Source organism: Eretmochelys imbricata, chromosome 6 (assembly GCF_965152235.1).
Source record: "Eretmochelys imbricata isolate rEreImb1 chromosome 6, rEreImb1.hap1, whole genome shotgun sequence".
In the NCBI taxonomy this organism is placed as follows: domain Eukaryota; kingdom Metazoa; phylum Chordata; order Testudines; family Cheloniidae; genus Eretmochelys; species Eretmochelys imbricata.
The window spans coordinates 19,621,288-19,643,580 of NC_135577.1; the positions used below are offsets into that span (position 1 = coordinate 19,621,288).

General features: G+C 41.0%; 1 protein-coding gene across 3 annotated transcripts in view; it reads left to right on the plus strand.

Moving 5' to 3' along the window:
- Positions 1-22,293, plus strand: part of PTDSS2 (phosphatidylserine synthase 2) — a 67,372-nt gene that overhangs the window by 16,110 nt on the left and 28,969 nt on the right. For 2 of the 3 annotated variants that reach the window (XR_013346310.1, XM_077818173.1), the window contains exons 2-3: positions 504-605; positions 15,112-15,194. Coding sequence is in view for 2 of the 3 variants with exons in the window: in XM_077818173.1 (XP_077674299.1) it covers positions 504-605; positions 15,112-15,194 (185 nt within the window). In the remaining variant the exon portion in view is untranslated. Of the gene's footprint in view, positions 1-503; positions 606-15,111; positions 15,195-22,293 lie in introns of those variants that run through there. The other variant, XM_077818174.1, reaches the window with a different exon arrangement.

Sequence of the window (22,293 nt, forward strand, 5' to 3'; positions counted from 1 at the left end):
TGCTAACAAACTGTGTACTGGGAATTAGTGAAAATGACAATACACAAAGTGCTTTCAAATATACAAAGTAAACCTACTGAGAAATCAGGAAAGAATTTCAGTTTTTGTAATCTTAAGCGTTTTCTTAAGTGTAATCTTAAATCAAGGTGATTTTTCAGGTTGATGCCCTTCACTATGCAAGTGTTTCTACAAATCCTACAGTGGAGAAGAATTATAAGGGAAAACATAAAAGTACCAGGCTTGAGAACTTTTTAAATTATAAGCCTGTGACACATGGATGTAAGTTTAGTGCCGACAATGTTCTGTGCTGCGTAGTGCACAGAAATACAATCTCTAACATGCACTGAAAATGTAAAGCACCTTAAGCGTTACCAGCACCTGTCTAGCTTTCAACAAAATATCCCAATATGCTGGTCTTTTGTAATCATTCTTCCTCCCCCTCTTCCCCCCCCCCCCACCCTGCATTCTGATCTAGTGTTAATTGACTTTTTTCTGAACTGCAGGAGAGCTCACACCTTAACAGTCCTGTTTATCCTCACATGTGCGCTGGGATATGTAACCTTGCTTGAAGAAACTCCACAAGATACAGCCTACAATACAAAGAGGTAACTGTCCTTTGCAGAAGTGTTGCGATATGGCATTTGTCCTGTCAGTATGAAACCAGCAAAACTAAACTACAACCAATAAGCTCATCTGGTACAAAAGTCTTTGAATTTAGTCTCTAATCAGTGTAGTGTTTCTTACTATAATGAGCTCCTATGCATATGTGTAAATATAACTAACTATAAAATCTCTTAATGCATTCAGTTTCCCATGGCAACTCATTCTGCCTCTTTGCTGATGTGTTGTGGCCTGTCTTTTACAATATATAAACAAGCTAAGTTGGCTGTGTGAATTGTAAATTAATGTATTGTATGTTTATGCAAGGCTTTGGTTGAGGTTTTAATGGAAATGTACATTTGGGCTGTGATCAAACATGAGAACTTGTACCCAAAATGGTAACTTCCAGAAAATAAAGTTTAGAATTATTTCATACCTGAATGTGTTCCATCACTACAATTATGTTATATTCAAATTGATCAAGCTTAATCAAACATTTCCTCTATAGAAGAGGAGCAGGAAAAAAGTATGGTTTACCCAATCATGCAAAACTTCATCTATGATTTTTAATGCAGTCTTTAATTCACTTTACACTTCAAGTTTTTATTAGTTTATACAAAAAGAGTGCCTATCCAAAGGTCTAAGTGCCTCTGCCATAAATTATGAAAACAAAACTAGATTGCCCAAAGAACACCAAACTCTCCTTTCCCCATGTGTCTGATTTCGTGAATATGACACTGATGCAAAAATTTTTTCCTGTCATAAGAAAAAATAAATTAAAGGGGCACTTTACAGTCCTTCAAATTAATGTAAGTGTCTAGCATCCATTGTCATGGCAGATGTTTCCCCTGTGCCTGTAACCAAGTTTTCTGTTCATTGTTCCATCAGTTATATGGTAGATGTACTTGGTGAACTTCACACATACATATCTGTACAAAGCTGGTGATAGTGTTTTTCATGGGTGTGAACTAAATAGTGAGAAGAGAAATGTGGCAGATCACAGCAGCCCACCAAGTGGGGAGCTGGGAAATGGAAGTGCGATCTTTCAGAACCTGTGATCGAATGGCATTTCGGTGCTGGCTATAACCAATGTAGAGAATTTCAAGAATAGAACAATGTGCCACCTAAAATAGAGGAGAAAAAACACAAGGAAGGGGAAGTTGACACATCAAAGGTGTTGGGATTAGAGGCTGAGACACACTAACATAATAACGTGACTCAGTGGAATATGTTGTTACTGAGTTTAATGCCATTATCATGATAATACAGATATGGAAGAAAATTAATCAGACTATTTTTCTGTTAAATGTTTCCATATCAAATATTTCATTCTGTTTAACTTATTGAACTGTGTTCAGTGCAGACACACTAGAAAAGAGTCCCATCAAGTGACAGGGAATAAATGTTAGGAGTGCAGAGGCCCTCTGTGTGGGATATTGCACCACTGGCATTGAGCTATGGAAGTGTCTATTGGCAGTGCATGAGCAATCTCACACAAAGATGATTACATCTCTTTACTTTATATAAGGGAGTGACCCGTGTGTGTGTGTGTGTTCCTTCCCCATCATTAGGGAGTCCTTGTTTTCAAGACCTAAATCTTTTCCTAACTAAATTGATAAAGGGGCCTTCTTTATGAGTCTCCCTTGAACATCTATCAATCAAAACGGCCTTCATGATAACAATTATGTCTGCGGAGCGGTTGAGTGAGCTTAGTGCTTTCACTCTACCTTATACTGTGGCCCACAAGGAAAAAGTCACCACAGTTTCATCCCCGCGTCATGTCTAAGGTGTTCTCAATGTATTTCTCTCTCCATGTTCTTTGCAGACCCCACTCCCACTGAGGGAAACTTTTCTCCATATCATAGATTTAAAGACACTCTGTTTTTACCTGGAAAACACCAGGCATTTGATAAAATAAAATGTCTTGTTTGCATCATGTAGGGAGAGGTGCCAAGGTTGGATTTGGCAGTGATATGTGGTTAGAATGGACTAGATAGTAGTGTTGAGTAGCTAGAAATTAGGGCCCCAGCAATGTGGAACTGAGTTCTAATTGCAACTCTGCCATTAGCTTGACGTGTGACCTAGAACCCATCATTACAATTTCCAGGTAGGGAAGAGGTGAAAAGTATGTTAAGGATTCATTGCTTGTTTGTAAAGTGCTATGTAAATGTGTCACATAAGTAAACACAAAGTACTTTTTATAGTCGTACCTCCCTCAGAAGTTCCCTGGGGGGGGGGAATACCCAGGCAGCCAGGTAACTCAAGAATCTGAAGGTGGTTGTTTGCTGCAAGATCTTTATTCTTTTATTATTGTGTCGTCTTGACTTGGAAATTAGAGTTGCTTGTGTAGTGACCTGAGGGGGTCTCAAAGTTATGGTGCAGCCAAGTTTCAGCAGACTTTGCAGTCCCCGGTAACTTATTCAGGCACATGGGCTTGCAAAAGGCTACCAGAAACCAACTTTTCTTCAGACTCCTTTCCCCTGCTGCAACTTGGGTTTTGTTAGGTATTACTTCCGTAGCTTCATAAGTGGGTTTTCAGTCTTCTTGGTATGATATTGCTGTCTTTCCTCTGCATTCCTGTTGTTGCTAATGCTTCGTTATCTTTATCAAACACTAGCTACAGTTTAAAGAAGCAGCCTGGGAAAAAGAGTCTGTGTAATAACACCTAGAAGAATGAGATCTGCTGTTTCAAAGTACACACCCTTCGTAAAAAGATGAGCCTGTTTGGCTGTGCTGAAGGAAACCCTCAAGAACATTTGGTCTCTCTGCTAGATAGTTCTGATGTGCTGAAAGAAACTTTCAAAAAGAAGCTTTTCTTGTTTTGCTGTGTATGATTGGGCTTACTTTATCAGCCCCTCCACTTTGACTTTAGGGTTGTGTGGCAGTTATGTACCTCATTCTGTATTTAGTATACACAGAGTAATTTTAGCCAATACATTTCAAACATATTCTAGTGTTCCTTGTAGAAAATAAAATGTGTTTAGTCCCCATAACCCTCCAAAAAGTGGAGTGCATGGTTTTTATACCTTGGTGACTTACAATATTTTGTCTTGCCTTGGATTACAGTTCTGTCTTTATTTTAGGCTAGTTCTGCTCTTTCTGTGGCTTTACCATCTGTTCTTTAAACTCTAAAATCTGGGTCTGCTTGAGGCTGTCACTATGAGAAAATCCTACAGTAACACTTAATCTGCTTAATGAACATCAATAGTGTAATCATACAATGTGTAATGAACAGTGTCTGTAACTGCGATTATTCAGTACTTGGAAATGAAAATGTCTATTGCAGTAAAGCTCTGTTCTTTTCTGTATGTGGGGCCCACAAATGTAGAATTGCAACTGCTTTGAAATAATTTGTTTTCATACTCTTGTTGCATGTTGTTAACTTGTGGGGTGATAAACTAGTCTGGGACAAGGGGGCTGGGTAGGGCAGAATAGAAGAATGGTTGGGAGCAAGGAACAGAAACCAGAACTGCTTCACTCCCCATTGTAAACATGCTCCCAAGACTGAGTAAAGCAGATGAGTAGTTCCTTGAAAACCAGCTTTCCCTCCTTACTCCCCTAAAGGCCCCCTTTGCAGCTGACTGCAGCAGTAACTCGTATGTACAGGTGTGTGAGCACAGATAGCAGCAGAAATAATAGCTCAAAAAGGATAGTCATACAATTGAAAGCCAGAAGGGACCACCGGATTATTGTCTGGCTTCCTGTTATTTCAGCCACCAACAACTAAGAATAAAGCAGTAACTATTGCAGAGCATGATTCAAGGAGATGTGGGGTGCTGGTGGGAACCTCAGTACTGCTCCATCCATTTATATCTCAGATTACCTATTTAAACTTCCTAGCATTTGAGACTGTGTCATTCTCTCAGTATTGAATGCAGCGCTGACTGAATTTGTGTATTTTTCTTCACAATGAATATCTTAAGGCTTTTGTCCCATTGATCCTGGACTCAGTCTCTCAACTGCATGCTAAAATCAGCTACCATTAGAGAAGGTTGTATGTAAATATGAGGTAACTACTGTTTGTAACCATCTCCACCAGTCTGAAATACTTCAGATTCTTTTGCCCCACATCTCAAATATATAAATAATTATGAACCCTATCTCCCTGGTATAACTAGTCATTTTGATATCTAGTGTGTCTGTTAGGTGACACAAGTTTCAGTAGCTCTTCTGGATCTATCTTTCTGTGGTAGAAACATTATTTTCACTAGTAAAACTTTTCACAAAACCTATTTGTCATCTGAAAAGTCAGATGGCCAGGATGACCTTGCCTCTGGAGAAGCTTGTTGCCATCAATACTGGTACAGTAACTCCCCACGTAATGTTGTAGTTATGTTCCTGAAAAATGCTACTTTAAGTGAAATGATGTTAAGCGAATCCAATTTCCCCATAAGAAATAATGTAAAGGGGGGGTGTGTTAGGTTCCAGGGAAATTTTTTTCACCAGATAAGACGTGTGTGTATGTATGTAAGTTTTAAACAAACAATTTAATACTGTACATAGCAATGGCAACTGTGAAGCTTGGTTGAGGTGGTGGAGTCAGAGGGTTGGATATTTCTCAGGGAATGCCTTGGTGCTAAATGCTGAACTAACACTTGGCTGAGCCCTCAAGGGTTAACTTAACATGTTGTTAATATAGCCTCACACTCTACAAGGCAGCATGAATGGAAGGAGGAGACACAGTAGGCGCATGGCAGTGGCTGCAAACATTCCCTGCGGAAATTGAATGTGATGATCCCTCGGTATCCCACTGGAGCACACCATTCCCTCCACTTTTGAAAGTGCCAGGTTGGGGGGGACGGGACTGTGTGAGTGTGAGAGAGGCAGCATGCATTGCCCATTTTAAGTATGTTGACTCCACTCTAAGGACACTGCCTTTTTAAGTAGATCAGCAAGTTGAGACAACAGTTGCTGCCAGCAAGCTTCCTACCTCCTGAGTCCTGTCCTGTCCCCTGCCACGCAGGGAACTTAGGGGAGCTGATGGAGGGGGGCGGGGCTGCCGGTCCACCCTGGTTCCTAGCCCCCACCACTAGCTTCAACGGGCTGCTCTTTCTGCAAGCAGTGGGCAAAGCAGGCGGTTGCCAAATGTTATAAGGCAGCATTGCACAACTTTAAATGAGCATGTTCTCTAACTGATCAGTGAGGCAACAACAAAACAATGTTAACCAAGGTGACGTTAAGTGAGGAGTTACTGTATTTCCATACTGGGCTTACACTCCTTAAGGGTTGCCAGAAATGGATATTGGGGGAAATAAGTAATGGGAAATGGAATTGGTAATTGGAATACGAACGCTACAAGAGGGAGGGCTAGTGCAAGACATGTTTCCTCCCTATTCCCCTGCTGTAAGTTTGCGGGAAATGTGAGATTGTAAAAACAGGCAAAAAGTAAAATAAATGAGCAACCTTAATATTTCTCCTTCACTTGCATCATGAAAATATCTACCCTGGGCAAGAGCCATATCCAAATGCTCAATCTGGTGAAACAGCAGGAGTACAGCTAGAAAAGGAATTTAGGATGGTGAAGTAAGATTAAGTTGACACCCTATTTAAAAGCAACAAATGGCATTCTGTCTCCCCTTTAAGACCTCCACCAAGGCTTTCAGGTATGTAGTGTGGAATTTGCAAAAAGAAAAGGAGTACTTGTGGCACCTTAGAGACTAACCGATTTATTTGAGCATAAGCTTTCATGAGCTACAGCTCACTTCATCGGATGCATACTGTGGAAAGTGCAGAAGATCTTTTTATATACACACACACACACACACACACACACAGCATGAAAAAATACCTCCTCCCACCCCACTCTCCTGCTGGTAATAGCTTATCTAAAGTGACCACTCTCCTTACAATGTGTATGATAATCAAGGTGGGCCATTTCCAGCACAAATCCAGGGTTTAACAAGAACGTCTGAGGAGGGGAGCGGGGGGGGGTAGGAAAAAAACAAGGGGAAATAGGTTACCTTGCATCATGACTTAGCCACTCCCAGTCTCTATTCAAGCCTAAGTTAATTGTATCAAATTTTGCAAATGAATTCCAATTCCACAGTTTCTCGCTGGAGTCTGGATCTGAAGTTTTTTTGTTGTAATATCATAACTTTCATGTCTGTAATCACGTGACCAGAGAGATTGAAGTGTTCTCCAACTGGTTTATGAATGTTATAATTCTTGACATCTGATTTGTGTCCATTTATTTCTTGCACTTCCCAATCATTTAGCACTGAAAGGAAACTGAATGACTAGCCATTGATAAGTGGGTACAGGGCTATTTACCTTAACATCACTGGCTCAAACTTAGACCAAGACAGTAGTGGCCAAGATTAGTTATTTTCTGATGACTGTTTAGAGGGCCAACATCACAAACACCATCACAGCTGGCACTCCATTAGGTAGATTCTGAAAGGGGACTGAGCCTAAATGAATATTGATTCTGAACTACTTTTAGCCCTCCAAAACAGTCAGCTTTGAGCCAGTGTGATAAGCTGTTGCAGAGAACTTGCACTTGTCTTTTGACCCAAAAGCAGACATGAATCTTCAAGGCTCTCAACCTGGCACCTCCCAACAGAGGTCCCATCCTTTTTCTCAAGTTAAGAGAAGTAAGGAAATAATCTTTTATGTTCTCAAAAGTACATTTGAGGCCTGTTTTTGGACAAGTGCTGTTTAAACTTTACAAACGTACCTCTATCCTGACCTGCAAATCACTTCCTAGTTTGGTTCTAAGCCCATTCAGCACCATACTGTACTGTTGCATGTGCTAATAAGTTTCTTATCTTTTATTCACAAATGAAAACTAGGATCAGTACTCTAACTTGTGAGTTAAATTTGTCTTAGTCCTCATTTATTTTAAGTTTTCAGAAAATAAAGGCTGCTAAACTAACGCTGTCTACTACCTGTAGTAAATTAGACTTGTGCCTTTGATTTAAAGATGTATAAATATTAAGGAGAAAAGTTCTTAAACGTCTTGTTCATACACCTGGTTTTTCTATAGCTTAGTGGAGGAATGAATCTGCAGATATTTTAGTAAGTTCTGAGTTCAGACCTGAATAGTCTTTATGCTTCAGATATAATGGGAGCCGAAACTCTAGGAGAGATTGAGAGGCAGAGCCATGAAGCTTAGGCTCAACTTGCTTACAGCCAGATTTGTTGTCATCCTTAAGGGACTCAGTGTGAAACTATAACTCCAAGAACTGTATGCTTTATTGCCTTGCAAGATAGCATTGCTGTCCATACGGGGACAACTGTATCAGTAGATGCTAGGAACCTTCAGGCTATCGCATTCTGGGTAAGACTAGTCACTCAGGTCACACTCATTCATGTGGTGGCAGAAATAGCTGATGGAGTGAATAAGTTGCACTGTAAATGTGAACCCTAGAGGTGGATATATTTTTTTATGCTTGACTATGCAGAAGGTACTTATGTGCCCCAGGAGTACGGTTGCTATCAGTCCCTTATTACAAGGGTCGGACCTTATTTTTTCATCTCTGTACAAGATCGTGAGTTGCCGAGTGCTGCAAAAAGCAGCAAGAAATGCCACTGGTAAATGTAGGTGAGTCCTGCTGCTTATTTATTATTTTATTGATATTTAATAATATTGTGGGGTGGGGGTGCTAAGAAAACAGTCCCTTATCTTTTTAAATACAATGTTGGGCATCCTACCCAGGAGTTCTGCTGGGACATCTTGAACTCGATCTCTGCGCTGTCTGTTCCGTGACTTAGAAAACAAATAAGAAACTTTGCAGTACCTGCAGCAGTGACTTTCAGAATCTGGACACTATTAGTGGAGGTGAAGTTAGACGGCAACCTTCAGTTTATGTTGCAGTTTCCTTCTTTCAAACATGTGCAACCATCAGCATAATGGAACTCCGTCATCCGTACAGGGAAAATGCTTATGAAGGAATCTTTGTGGAGAAGATAATAATGAAGAGAGTGGCTGCTAGTAGTCATAAGCCCAACACAGCTAAAACCCTAATTTCTAGTGCTCTGTTCAGTCAGTGTGCTATTGTGATCGGTATAATAGTTCCGTGTTTGTTTTGTTTTTGTTCTTTTTAAAAAGGGAACAAAAACAAAACAAGCAGCCAAAAGAGCTCTTTGCTATGGCTGAAATTTTATCTAGTGCATTCTCTTCACATCACTTTGTGCTGGTTAGCAACCCTGCTCCTGTGGGAGGAGCTGAGACTGGAAATAGAGGTTGGGCTATAAATCACTTGCATTTTTGGTGATTGATATTGTGTTTGTTTAAATTGTGATCAGAATACAACCAGTAAATGAATGCGCGCAGCAGGTCAGCACAGGTTTCCACCAGCTGGTAAGACATTTTGCCATCCACAACTACTGAGGGCATATAGCAATAACACCACAATCGGAGCACATAGTCATCCTATATGTGTACTTTGTCTGCTGGCAATTGAACACCAGTTTCTGCTGTGGAACACTTAAGGATCAGTAAAGAAAAAAAGATCTTTTAGGCTATTAAACATTTCATGGGTAAACATAGCTTTATAAACAATCACTGTTCATTAGACTTCCTGCACAGAGCTATGGTGTTATAATCTGATGTAATATCTGATAGCATGTATGATATCTCAAATGTTGGAAATTTTCAAGTGTTATCTTGCTAACCAAAGGACTGTGCTGAAATTTCTTATCAGTGATGAGGGACACTTTATTCATGTAAGTCCTGCAGCAGATTAATCTCACTTGACAAGTGGTACATTTTGAGTGCCTAATGAGGGAGTTGAGACAGGACAAGTATCTCTTTAGAGAAGAATTATTTGAGTTTTGCAATGTGACACATCTTGGTACAGTTCCAAAGCTTGCAGATCTAGGACAGACTTTTGGCATAGTGGAAGTTGTGTGATTTTATTGATTAGAACCTCTGAGGACTATCCATGTCCATTTTTGCTTTTCTAGAAACACATTTATTCAGACTGGAAGCTGAAAAGGTGACTAACAAATTACCACATACGTTTCTCGCGATGAGGGGGGAGTTCCTGTTGGCCCTTTTTGACTCTGTTAGCCTCTTTCTCTGCTCCCCTCCCCAGTAAAAAATCCTGCTGTTATGGACGCTAGTGTGTTACCTGGGGTTCTTTCAACCCAAAACTCTTGGTAACTTTTACTCTATGTGAGGTGGTGTCAGGGAATAAATCAGGTGAGACATGGTCATCCAACCGATAGATGGCTGGCACAAACAGGATAACACAAGAGTGCTTTCACTTAAAACTAAACTTTACTTAATCTCAAGCACTTATACACACGTCCATAACAGCTTAGTAAAACACCCCCAACCCTTGATAATTACCAAAGCTGAGTGTGGCTCTTGAGTGGCAGGTTTCTGGTGGCCAAATCTTTCGTCTGCCGGTGGGGATGGCAAGCTGTATCCAGAGGGAGAGTCCAGAAGAGTCCAACTACCTCACTCTTTCCCCCCTTATTTATACATTTAATAATAGAATGACACATCCCTTAAAGAAAACGTGTTAAGCAAGCGGTTTCAATGGTCAAGCAAGAGGTTCCTTCTGATTATTGATTAACCAGGTGTGGGTTTTTCCAGAGTGTGCAGCCTTGAGGCCCTAATAGACATTCCTGAGGGGCACATACATGCCTTTTAGAAGAGCAGGATCAGCAACTTCAACGGAGTTCTTATCAGGAAGGACACTGGGTCATGCTGCCCTTTCTGTGGCACCCAAAACTCCCTCCCCTCCTGCCTTGGTCAAGCAGAGGCTGCTGCATGGCTAACTTACAGCCTGCTGACTTGGCTGCTTTTAGCAATACGAATAGTGGTTTCTGGCACTTTACTGGTTTGCTGCCGTCTCCCCGTACAAGTGCAGGTCCACCCATTGTAGCGACAGTGGGTGTGCTAGAACAAGCAAGGTTGCAGATAGATAGTCCCTAATTCTTCAAACTCTACTCACAGTGGGTGCTTAAAATGCCAGCGTCAACTAGTGCCTTGTCATGCCATCATTGCTATCACCAGAGGAGCTGCACTTATGTTGCCAGCAGGGGAGACTTTTCCTGAAAAGTGCATAATGCAGACAAGGTCGTACTGACATTAAGTCTGGGGGCATTCTGCACCACTGTGCTCATGCAGAATTCACGTCACCTGCAGATTTCTTTGCTTCCCAGCAGAAAAATGATTTTCTGACAGGTAAGCAAAGTGAACCTGCGAGAGCGGTCATATGCCTCTCCTCAGCAGTGCAGGTGCTTGGTTTTGGGTGCCCAGAGCAGCCGGTGGAGAGGTAAATCCCTGCAAGGGGTGGGCTGGGGATGCCCCGACCGATGCCGGGTCAGACCCTTGTCCGCCCAACCCCAGTGCATCTGGCCCCACCCCCATACCAAGACTCCACTGCTGGGCCTTGCATCCAGAACCTGATCTTCACCCTGCCAAGCATTACACCCCACTCCCCACACCCCAGGGCTGGGGACGTCCCTGCCAGTGGCTCCTAACCTGTGCCAGGCTCAGCAGCCAATTCCGGCTGGGGATGGGGAGGAGGCACAGAAGACTTCCCTTGCATGGAGTGGCCAGGGCCAGGTCAGACCCACCCCCAGAAACCTCCCCCAGCTCCGCATCCCTCTCCTCCCCCCGATTCCTGCCTCCATTGATCCTCAGCATGGGTGGGAAGGGTCACTATACTGGGAGCTGCTCCCTCTGTATGTCCAACCCCTGTGCATCTGAATGCTCCCTGCACTTGGCCCTCCCCCTGCATCTGGACCCCCCCACCAAGCCCCTGCACCCAGACTCCCCCCATTAAGCCCCCCACACTCAAACTTCCACCCTGATGAGCCCTAGCCCCTGTGCACCTGGATCACCCTGATGAGGCCCCCATGCCTGAACCCCAATCCCACTGAGCCCCAACCAACTGCATCCAGACCCCCACCCACCCCACCAAGCCCCACTCCCTCAGCACCCTGAACCTGCCTGCCAAGTCCCCCCGGACCCCCTTGCTGAGCCTCAACCACCTTCACCTGGACCTCTCTACAAAGACCCACTGCCTCTGCACCTGAAACCCCCCAACAAGCCCACGTGCATCCAGATTCTCTTCCCTCACCCCCACCTGGACCCCCTCTGAGCCTCCTGCACCCAGATTGTCCCACACACAACCCTCTCACCCAACACTGGATTCCCCTACACTAAACCCGTCCACACTTGGATCCTGCCTGGCTGAGCCTACCTGTCCAGGAAAATAGATACATTAGCCATGCCTCTCAAAGCCAACTGTGGGACTGAGTGTGCAACAGACCCATAAAGCCCTTTGTTTATTCCAGGACAAGCCAGAAGGACACTATGCAGACGGGTGAAAACTTGGGATATCCATGAAGGTTTCAGGCTGCCTCATTAGGCCGAAGCATGGTGGCAACTGAAAAATAAATCTCACCACTGGGAAGAATGATGGTGGTTTTGCCACATGATGTTTTTGGGAAAATGCTGGTGTTGCATAACTTCCTTTTAGCTAATTAAAAACAGAAGGGAATTATCAAAAATTCAACTTACTTCATTAATTTTCAGCTGATACTACTGTTAGGTTTTTTAGAATAATGTAAATGTGTATAACTGCAGGTTCCCTTGGAGATTGATTCAGGATAATATGACATGATGGAAACTTAAGATGGTGCCTTGGAGCTCTTAGCTCAGGGCTAAGAAAAATGATGATAAATTTAAGAAATTTGTATTGGTACATAATACAAAAAGTATAGGGCAAGCATTTTAGATGTAAATGTAGGCACTGTTAAGGATGTACATGCCAGCTTCATAATTTCAAATGCGGGGGGTGGGGGAAGGGAACAAATCAAATACACAACGAATGTAATTAGATTCTTTGAGAATAGCTACAAATTGTAGTTGCTTTCTTCATCTTTTGGAAAGCTTGGTGGAACCTACCTGCTGTGTCAACAGTTTCATTTATTAGCTAATTTTACTGTGTAACCCTAATATATACTTGTTGTGTCAATGCATTTATCAACACCTTGAAGACTATGTCAATTAATCCTGCTAAAACTTGGTTGTCATTATTCGTTTTGATGGTAAAATTTCCATCCTGAGCCATTTAAACACATTGCCTTTTTTAAAAAAAACAACCAACATTAAGACAAGACTTGCTAGTAGTCAATCCGAATTCTTGGGCCCCATCTGCTCTTCTGAAGGAGCCATGATTGAAAAATATTTTATTACTGAAAAACAGCCAAATATGGCTGCCTCATGCATACTAACTTTTTAAACTATATTAGTACATTATTTATGTAGTTTTCATACAGAGTTCCATCACGTCTGGACAGGATGCTGGCTGGTAACCAAATGCCTGAATATAGAAGTAGGACCAGCCTCAAATAATTCCCCATCTCCCACAAACAAAACCAGCCTGTTTGTAGGCTTTATATTGGGAAAAGCCAGAGCCACAACTTTGACTATCCTGTTGAAATGTTTTAAGGGACTTATTTTGTAGTGTGGAACTTTCAGTAATTCTTGAGCAAAATCACAAACTGGCAATTATATTAGTTGTTATAATGTATCAAAGCTGTGCTAAACCTCCAAATGCACAATTCTAAGTCTTTTTCTAAAATGTCTTCCTTTTCAACTTGTGCTAGAGCTTACAATTCTAGTCCTTTTACCACTGCTTCAGCCCAAATTGGAACTCTGCCTAAGCAAATATTCCCTCCTTAGTTCATGTGATAGCAATTGATTAATAAACCTCAGCCTACCCCAGCTACTTCTGTTTTCAAAAACTGCCTGAACTCAGTAACAGGTTGTGTGCACAGAGTATTTAAAGTGCTTTCACCAGGTCTTGATCATGCTTTCTGTGATGGCATTAAACTGTTTCCTCCCATTTACTTTAAAGTAGTTAAAAATCTTTCAATACCTGTTGTATCTGTTGCTGATGTCCTCAGCACCAGGACATATTCCTAGGTAGATAGACGTAAGGTGACAAGCCAATAGATAATTACATCTAATTTTTTCTCTCAAAAAACAAGTTCTCTAATACCTTCAGATAAATATACCATCCTGCACAGATGGTAACTCTTGAGGATATTGGCATTCTAGTACAAAACGGGCAGACCTCTAGCTCTTAAGGTGGTTTTTTGGTTTTGGGTTTTGTTTTAACCATTCGGGGCAACAGGTGAAGAGGGAGAAGGTGCCATTATTCCATAGTTTCAAGGAGAACAGCATTTTAAGTTAAGGCTGCTACATGAGGTGAAACTTACACAAGTTGCAGTCAAACAATATTAAATGTACAAGAGTTGAAAGTTTGGGAATAAGTTAAAGTTCCACAGATGCCAATATCTTGAAGTTGTAATAGATTTGCAGGTCTTCAAATAAATTTAGTGAAAATTTCACAAACAGCCTTGCCTCAGACCCCTTGTCCATGCCCATGAGTCACTTCATGTTCAGAGATCTGAGTACTGGATCAGCATGGTGTGCCATCTGTTACAAGGATGGTAGGTGAGACAGGGAGTCTGGTGTTATAGCAGTCATTCATTCTTTTTAATTAAAAAAGCAGGCTTGTATTTAATTTACGTTGTAGAAGAAATATATTAGGAAGCCTGGATAGGCAAGAATACAAGCATTACGAAAGGTTACACTGGAGTCTCAATTTGACCATTTAGTGAATCTTCACATCTTTTTTCAAAGCACAAGCAACCTTAAATCTGGTATTTCCTAACTTTCGAAGCACTTGCAATCTAAAGAACGTCCTTCTAATACGTCCTGCATGCAGTTCCCTAGTCTTTAAAAACCCATTCTGTTCTTTACAACTGTAGCCATCTCCCATCATAAATAATCAGCAGAGTTTGAAACTGAACCTTCACGTTGGAGCACAAATGTCTACCACCTGAACTACAAGACGAACACTAGCTGGTAGCAGGAGAAAGCTGGTGTCTGGGAGGTGGGATTGGGGCACTAAGACTAGATGCCAGGTCTATGGGGTAGTCAGGGGAAGCCTGGCCTGGTTCTCTTCCCCAACCCCCAGAGTGGCTGCTGCAGCAGTTTCCTGGTCTTCCAGTGCAGTGTCTGTTGCTGATTTGGCTGCTGCATGGGCATGGTCTTGGAATATTCATGTTCAGTGATTTTCGGCTAACATATTCCTAGATAACACAAGTGAGAAGGGAAATGGTTATTTTCAACCATTTATAGCTCAGCAAAACCTGAATGGAATTTAATGGGACAAAGAAAACAATTCTCTAGCCCAGGGACTTTCTCCCTGCTGAATTTCGAAGACCTTTAAACTATGGAGGTTTTAAGAGCTTTTCAGAAAAGGTCGTGAATCTTTTATAATGGAAGGTATTATGCACTGTTAGAAAACCTAAATATACGGGTTCGTACCAGTTTCTCCTATAACAAAAACTGCAAAAGATGAAACATGCATCTCACTGGAAATTATAACTCCTCTATGGAAATTACACTAGTATAAAGAGACAAGATGTTCTAGACATTTAAGAATTTAAACAGATTCTTTTTGTCATGATTTTCTTTTTTGGAGTGGGTTGGTGAAGCAAATATATATTGAGTAGTTTGTTCTTTATTTTCAGAGGTATTGTTGCCAGTATCTTAGTTTTCTTATGTTTTGGAGTCACTCAAGCTAAAGATGGACCATTTTCAAGACCTCATCCAGGTAATTTAAATCATTTGACTTTTTCCAAGTGTCTAATAAATTGCTAACTCTGTAGAAGTAATTTTACCATTTCATAAATAGCCTCTAAGTTTATATAATTGGATGTAAATGTTAGCATTCATAACTTTTGTTTTATAGCACACTTCCTTTATATGCAATGTAAGTTCATTAACATTGTGATACAACTACCCGGTAATCTTAAACCCACAGTTTCTGCCTTATACTGCAAGATCTCTCATTTATCCAACAGGTATTTCCAAGACTACTTCCCCTATTTATCATTTGGACACTTAAAAGGAATTTGAGATCCTTGTCAGATAGCAGCCCTAAACATTCCGTCTTTCTGTTGTCTGAAAACAACCCCCTAACCCAGGGGAATAACAATTACTCTAAACAGTACATATTATGCATGCAAACTGCTTTTTTTAAATCAGCTAATTGTATGGGATTTACCCAGCTGTCCCTGGTCTGCATTTCATATTGCTAGCAAAAAGGCTCACATGGTCCCCAGTTTGGAGAAGCTAATCAAATCATTCCTTAAACCTCAGCTCCACCTTACCTATACAATTCCATTTTGGTATGTAACTGGACTGGACTTCTGCTCCTTAATTGACACAGATGTAAACAACTCACTTGGTTATGGAACCGCTGTTACAAGTAATCTGACAAATTACAAGAGGGCCTTTATTCTACTTTGTGTGCAAGATTTCTGCCCCATTGATTAAGTTTGTGCTGTAAGACTTCAGGGAGTCTTTATAAAACAGCAACATAAAACTTCTATGTGTTGAGTCTGGTGAACTGTAGAAGTAATCAAACTTCTTGCTGCTGATTCTTTTTCCTGGCTGTCTTTATGTTTTGGTAATGATGGTTTATAAGAATGGGGACCGTTATATAGACTTGCATATTAAACTTGAGTATAGGCCCCAAGTTCTGCGAACACTTAGAGAAAACTGTAACCGAAGCATTTCTCATTATTTCATCGTAACCTTTCATGTTGGGAATCCTGTTTTTCCAAGAAATGGTAGGCAGATTAAAAAGAAACCTTGGAGACCTAAAGTTGAAGGTTGTCTTCTGCAAAGAGACAATTGAAGAAATACAGCAGTAAACTTGAACTGTTTTAAGTTTAAAACGCCACTTTCTAGGCAGCCTACTACATGGCAATTCTTTATTTTTTTATTCTGTTTATGAAAGACCTTGTTGCCTTTAAGAACTTCAGAGATGTTCTTGGACATATGCTCCATACAGTTTTCAGCTCTAAAGCATCTAGAAATGTCTTCTACCTTTTATAAACTATAGACTGTTGAAAGCGGGAGAATTTTATACTGAAGCTTGTAGTTTTGATTCTGGTGAAAGATCTATGAAACAGGGTGGTTAAGGAAGCTTCTATGTGAATTTCATCATTTGAACAATGGTCATACTAAAATCCAGACTAATTGTTCAACAGCCCAGGGAGCACACGCTCAAAGTCAAGATAAGGCCTGAGTAGCATAATTTACACAGATTATGCTCTGCATATCACAAAGAAGCTTTTATGCTCTCAGCTAGAGCTAGTTTTACTAGAGCTGTTGAGCGTTCTTTTCTCCATGCATGTTCCTTCTCCAAGTGGTCTGTCTAAAAACATGTTATAGTATTGTAACCTGAATGTGTTAACATCTTAGTTGCATTAAATGTTTACACTCATATCTGGATTTCAAAAATAGGCTGCCTCCTGATGCGCTTAGAGGAGATAAAAAGGACCATTTTATGAATGAGTGGTTATCTTGTTCTAGGCTAGTTCCCCAGCAGAGCGTGAACTCTAGGGCCTGCTGGAGGTAACTGAGTGTTCCTTTAGGAGGAGAGCGTGTTAACCTCCAGCCTTCTCGTGGATGGGGAGGCTCTTGCCAGCATGGAGGTGCATGGTGTTGCAGTCCTCCAGGGAGCTCTTTGTAACCAGAGCGTATACACTGGGGGATGTGGAAGGGTAAGTTTATTGGTGGGGTGTCAATGAGAAAATGAGTCTTTAGTGACCCCCACTTCATGGTTCTGTTATCCCTGGAGAAGTGTCTCATTATCCCAACAGAGCTACAGCATGTTGTGCTGGTACATACTGCTTCCTTTATAGGTTTTGTTTTAAATCTTGCTAATAGATAGTTTCCCCCAAATCTGGTTATCTTGTAACCCAATGTCTCATTGATGAAACTCTTCAGTATTCTGTTTGCAGTGGTGGTGTGGCCGTGTCTGTCCCAGGATATTAGAGAGACAAGGTGGGTGAGGTAATATATTTTATTGGAGCAAGTTCTGTTGGTGAGAGCGACAAGCTTTTGAGCTCCACAGCACTCTACTTCAGGTCTGGGAAAGGTAGATAGCTGTGACACTCTTTCCTTTGTTAACCTTTCCACATCGGTCTGGTTTTCTAAACCATTTATCATTTTTGTTGCTCTCCTCTGGACTCTCTCTCTCTACTTTATCCATCGGTTTCTTAAAGTTCCTAGAACGGGACACAGTACTTACTCTAGCTGAGACCTCACCAGCGCTGAGTGGAGCAGAACAGTTACCTTCCATGTCTTACATAGGACACTCCTGTTAATGCACCCCAGAATATTAGCCTCTCCTGCAACTACATCACATTGTTCACTCATGTTCAATTTATGATCTGCTATAACCCGCAAATCCTTTTCAACAGTACTACCACCTAGCCCGTTATTCCCCATTTAGTAGCTGTGCATTTGATTTTTCCTTCCTAAATGTAGTACTTTGCACTTGTCTTTACTAAATTTCATCTTGTTGCTTTTTTTGTCTTGACCTTCAATTTGTCCAGGTCATTTTTAATTCTAATCCTGTCTTCCAAAGTGGGTAGCACTTCCGGTGTCATCAGTAAATTTTATAAGCATGCTCTCCCCTCCTTTATCCAAGTCATTAATGAAAATATTGAATAGTACTGGACCCAGGACAGACCCCTGCAGGATCTCACTTGATAACTAATGAGTATGGGCTTTGAGTTAGTTGTATACCAATCTTACAAAGAGCTGTCTAGCTGTAATTGGTATGATGAGGACTTGAAGCAGACACTCCATAAGGAAAACCATACTTAGTAATCACAGTCCAGACATTTCTCACTTTCTGACTTGGGCATGAGAGGTTTATGCTGGTCTTCACAGGAGATGTATATTAACTGAAGGAAAAAAGAGGTAGGAGGCTTCCTTTAATACTTCACAAATCTGTCAAATAGCTTAAAAACAGTAACCTGACTGGTTCCACTAGCATCTCCCTCCCGTAGACTCCCCATTTAGCAAAATCCAAATCTAGCTTCTGACAAAACATTGACTCCATATTGGGTCGGGTGGTATTTATAGTCTAGGTGCTTGAGGCAAAAAGCTTTTGTGCTTTGAATAAAACTTGCAATTGGTATCTTTCAATCTGAGAGTCTTCTAACTTGAAAGCATTTGAAGTCATTAATTGAAGGGAGCCAACTGTTGATGTAGCCCTCACAAAAACTATCCTGGAATTGATCTTGCTTACTAATGCACAGAAACACAAATTTGATAGACCTCTGGTACTCTATTCCTTTCCCAAGGGCTATCACGTTTGGTAATGTCAGACTAGTGACGGGACACCGACAGCTGTTGAAGGAGAACTAGCAATAATAAGCAAGAACAAAGTAACTTGCACTGCACAAGTTACATTGCATGTTAGTGTTTTTCCTTGAGGGAAGATGCTCTAATAAGGTTGTTCTCATAGTGTTGCGTGACTGAGGAAAAAGAGCAACATGAATAATTTTGGACAAATCCTGTGATCATTATTAAAATGGTAGTTTGGTAATCTGTATGCACTACTTCTGTGGCGTGCTTTTTTCTTAGCTGGTTATTCCAAGAACATATTTTCTCTCTAAATTAATAAACTTGCAAATAAAACTACCAAAGTTAATCTTCAGTCTGAGTTTGGAATTTACAAAGTAGAAGCTCTGAACTCCGTTATCCAGATCAGAGTTGCTGTTTGTCCCTAACGTGCAAAGTAGGCCATCCTGATGAGATTTATTTGGCAGTTTTGCTGAAAATGATCACAACCTCTCACATCTGAAGCTATTTTTAAGATGGTGTTAGGAGCAGTCTGTTAGAAAAGAAACTTTTTTTAGCCCTGTGATAGATTTTCTTTGCTCAATTCAGTCTTAAAAAACAGGACTAATATTTGATATTTTTTCCTTATTGATTTGCAAAGTACATGTAATCCTGTTTAAAATAATAGCGTGTGTTCTTCTAAAAATCCAATCATTGTCCAGTGAAGCACTGATGAGCAACTCTTATACAAAATGTGTGTACTTGTGTCAAAGTTCCTCCTGGTTTCCTTTTTACGTAGGGTTTTTAATGTCTGATTTGTAATATTGTTTACCTGTCTTCACTAGAACTAAGGACTAACCATGCAAAAAACTAGTGGAAGTTGAGGAAATGATGTCTCAGACACGCAACAGCTAATTCTTTCCACTTGACCATTTGAATGCTGATTCTCTTGTAGAGAGTCCTGTTTGCCCAGAACCAGTCAGGCCAAATATCCAGGTGTAGCCCTGGACAGGTAGGCTTCTTGAGAGAGCTGGCACATTGTATAAACAGCTATCAAGAAAATCTCCCAGGAATGATTACTGATTGGAGGACATGGGTCTTATCTGATCCCAAATCAAAAGTTCTTTAAACTGCTTCCCATTATGTAAACCAGTGGACATGGTTAGATGAATTGGTCACATACTACTTGGAGTTTACCCTGAGGTGTTTATCTCCTCTAATGGATGCTTCACCATAGAGGTGGGCTGAGCCAAAACTCTGAATCATAGTTCACAGCATGGAACTTTCTAATGCTCCTAATCTAAACTCTTGACACATGGGAGAGTTCACATACAGATTGCAAGTTCCCAAGTGTTTAGGTTCAAGATGTCTGGCTCTGCTCATTGAAGGGAGTTGACATTCCAATCCAGGGTTTTGATTTTATTATTTGTATTGCAATGACACCTAGGAGCCCTAATCATGGACCAGGATCCCATTGTGCTAGGCACTATACAAACATGTAATAAAAACAGTTTGGGGCATCAATCTCTTTGTGCCCCATTTCTGTCTCCTAAATTTCACTTGTGTAGATGTTGAGAAAAGAGGGATGAATTAGGATAGGATCCAGGTCCTGAGAGGTGGCCCGGAGACCCACAAAGGTTGGATCCATGGGAGGCAGAAGGGCCTATTGTTGGAGTGTTAAGGATTTGAAGTCAGAGGTGGGATTGGCAGAGCAGGGAGCCAGAAGTGCCAAAGATACTCTTTTATTTGTAAAAAGAAAAGGAGTACTTGTGGCACCTTAGAGACTAACAAATTTATTTGAGGATAAGCTTTCGTGAGCTACAGCTCACTTCATCGGATGCATTCAGCGGAACATACAGTGGGGAGATTTATATACATGGAGAACATGAAACAATGGGTGTTCACTCTCCTTACAGTGTGTATGGTAACACCCATTGTTTCATGTTCTCCATGTATATAAATCTCCCCACTGTATGTTCCGCTGAATGCATCCGATGAAGTGAGCTGTAGCTCACGAAAGCTTATCCTCAAATAAATTTGTTAGTCTCTAAGGTGCCACAAGTACTCCTTTTCTTTTTGCGAATACAGACCAACATGGCTGCTACTCTGAAACCTGTCTTTTATTTGTGTACTTTTTTGCTTGGATGGGACTCAACCTCATACTGGTTGTGGGAAGGTGACTGTTGGTGGAAGGGACACCAGTGGGGTGGAACACAAAGGAACAGTTGTGACCAGGTGCCTAGAATGGACCACATTGAGAGTTCCACCCTAAGGGCAGACTTCAAGAAACAGGGCAGGCACATCCCAAAACCTGGTGGTTTATTCTATAATTATATTGATCAAACTAGTAACGAGCTTCTGTAACACCACATCGGTTAACAAGGAGCCAAATGCGGTCTCTTTAGGCATTCCAGTACTTTGTTCCCTTCCAGACAAACTGATATAATGTAGTGAGAGGTTACTGAAAACCCAATTCACTATGTCAGGTTCTACCAATCCCCAAGGATCAGACACTTACCCCTAGGTCAGTATATATTTCAGATCTTACCCAAATATCATGCTGTCAGCTAATTCTTAGTAAACTAAGAATTTATTAAGAAAAGAATGGACTATAAATGGCTAAATCATATACTTACAAATGATTGCAAAGTCCTTAAATCAGCTTTGTAGCAGTGATGGAATAATCTGCTAGCTTGTAAAAAGTCTCTGGTAATGTTCAAAGATTGGAAGATCCTCAGCCCATTGTTCAAAATACTCCTTTTAGTTGGCAGCCCAGAGAATTGGAGGAGAAATGAGGCAAAACGGAGATAACTCAGGTTTCTTTTATATCCCCTGCCATGTGCATGGAAAGTTACTGTCCCAAACAATGCTTATAGACCTTGTGTATGGAAAGATACTGACAAAGATGGAGTCGGGGCTCACATGTCCACATCACATACCCTTACATGTTTTGCTGAATCACAGTGGTGGCCATTGGCTCTTAGCTCTTCCTGAGGATGCCTCAGACAGCAATCTGGAGAGTTGATTCTTAATGGCCCATCAAGCTTGAATAGTCCATTCACAATGGGCTGGCAAGAGTAGTTGTAAAGTACCTTAAAGAACAAACCCATTTGAAATGCAAATACATAGCCAATATTCAGAATTTGAGATAGAGTGGTGATACATGGATTTAACTAGGATAATCATACTTGACAGATTGTAACCTTTCCATTGACACCTTACACGATATGCTTTGTATAACAGTGGTAGCAACAATGATACAAATGGACATCTTCCATCCTACAGCATCACAATATTTTATAAAAACATGTTGTCTGAGGTTAAGACCTCATTCTCAGACAGGTTAGCTAACTTCCAATAGTTTGCATGGTCTCTATAGATCTTGTCATGTAGTTACTGTAAAACCCTTTGCTTTTTTTTCTTTTTCTTAACCTCCTTGTAATACCGTTTTGATATAAACTTTGAAAAATGCCATCTGCTCACCTTTAAGATAACGCAGCATTCCACACAGAGGAAGATAGGCTTCTAAAAATGAAAACAGCAATATTGCTTAGTGGCCTTAAAGA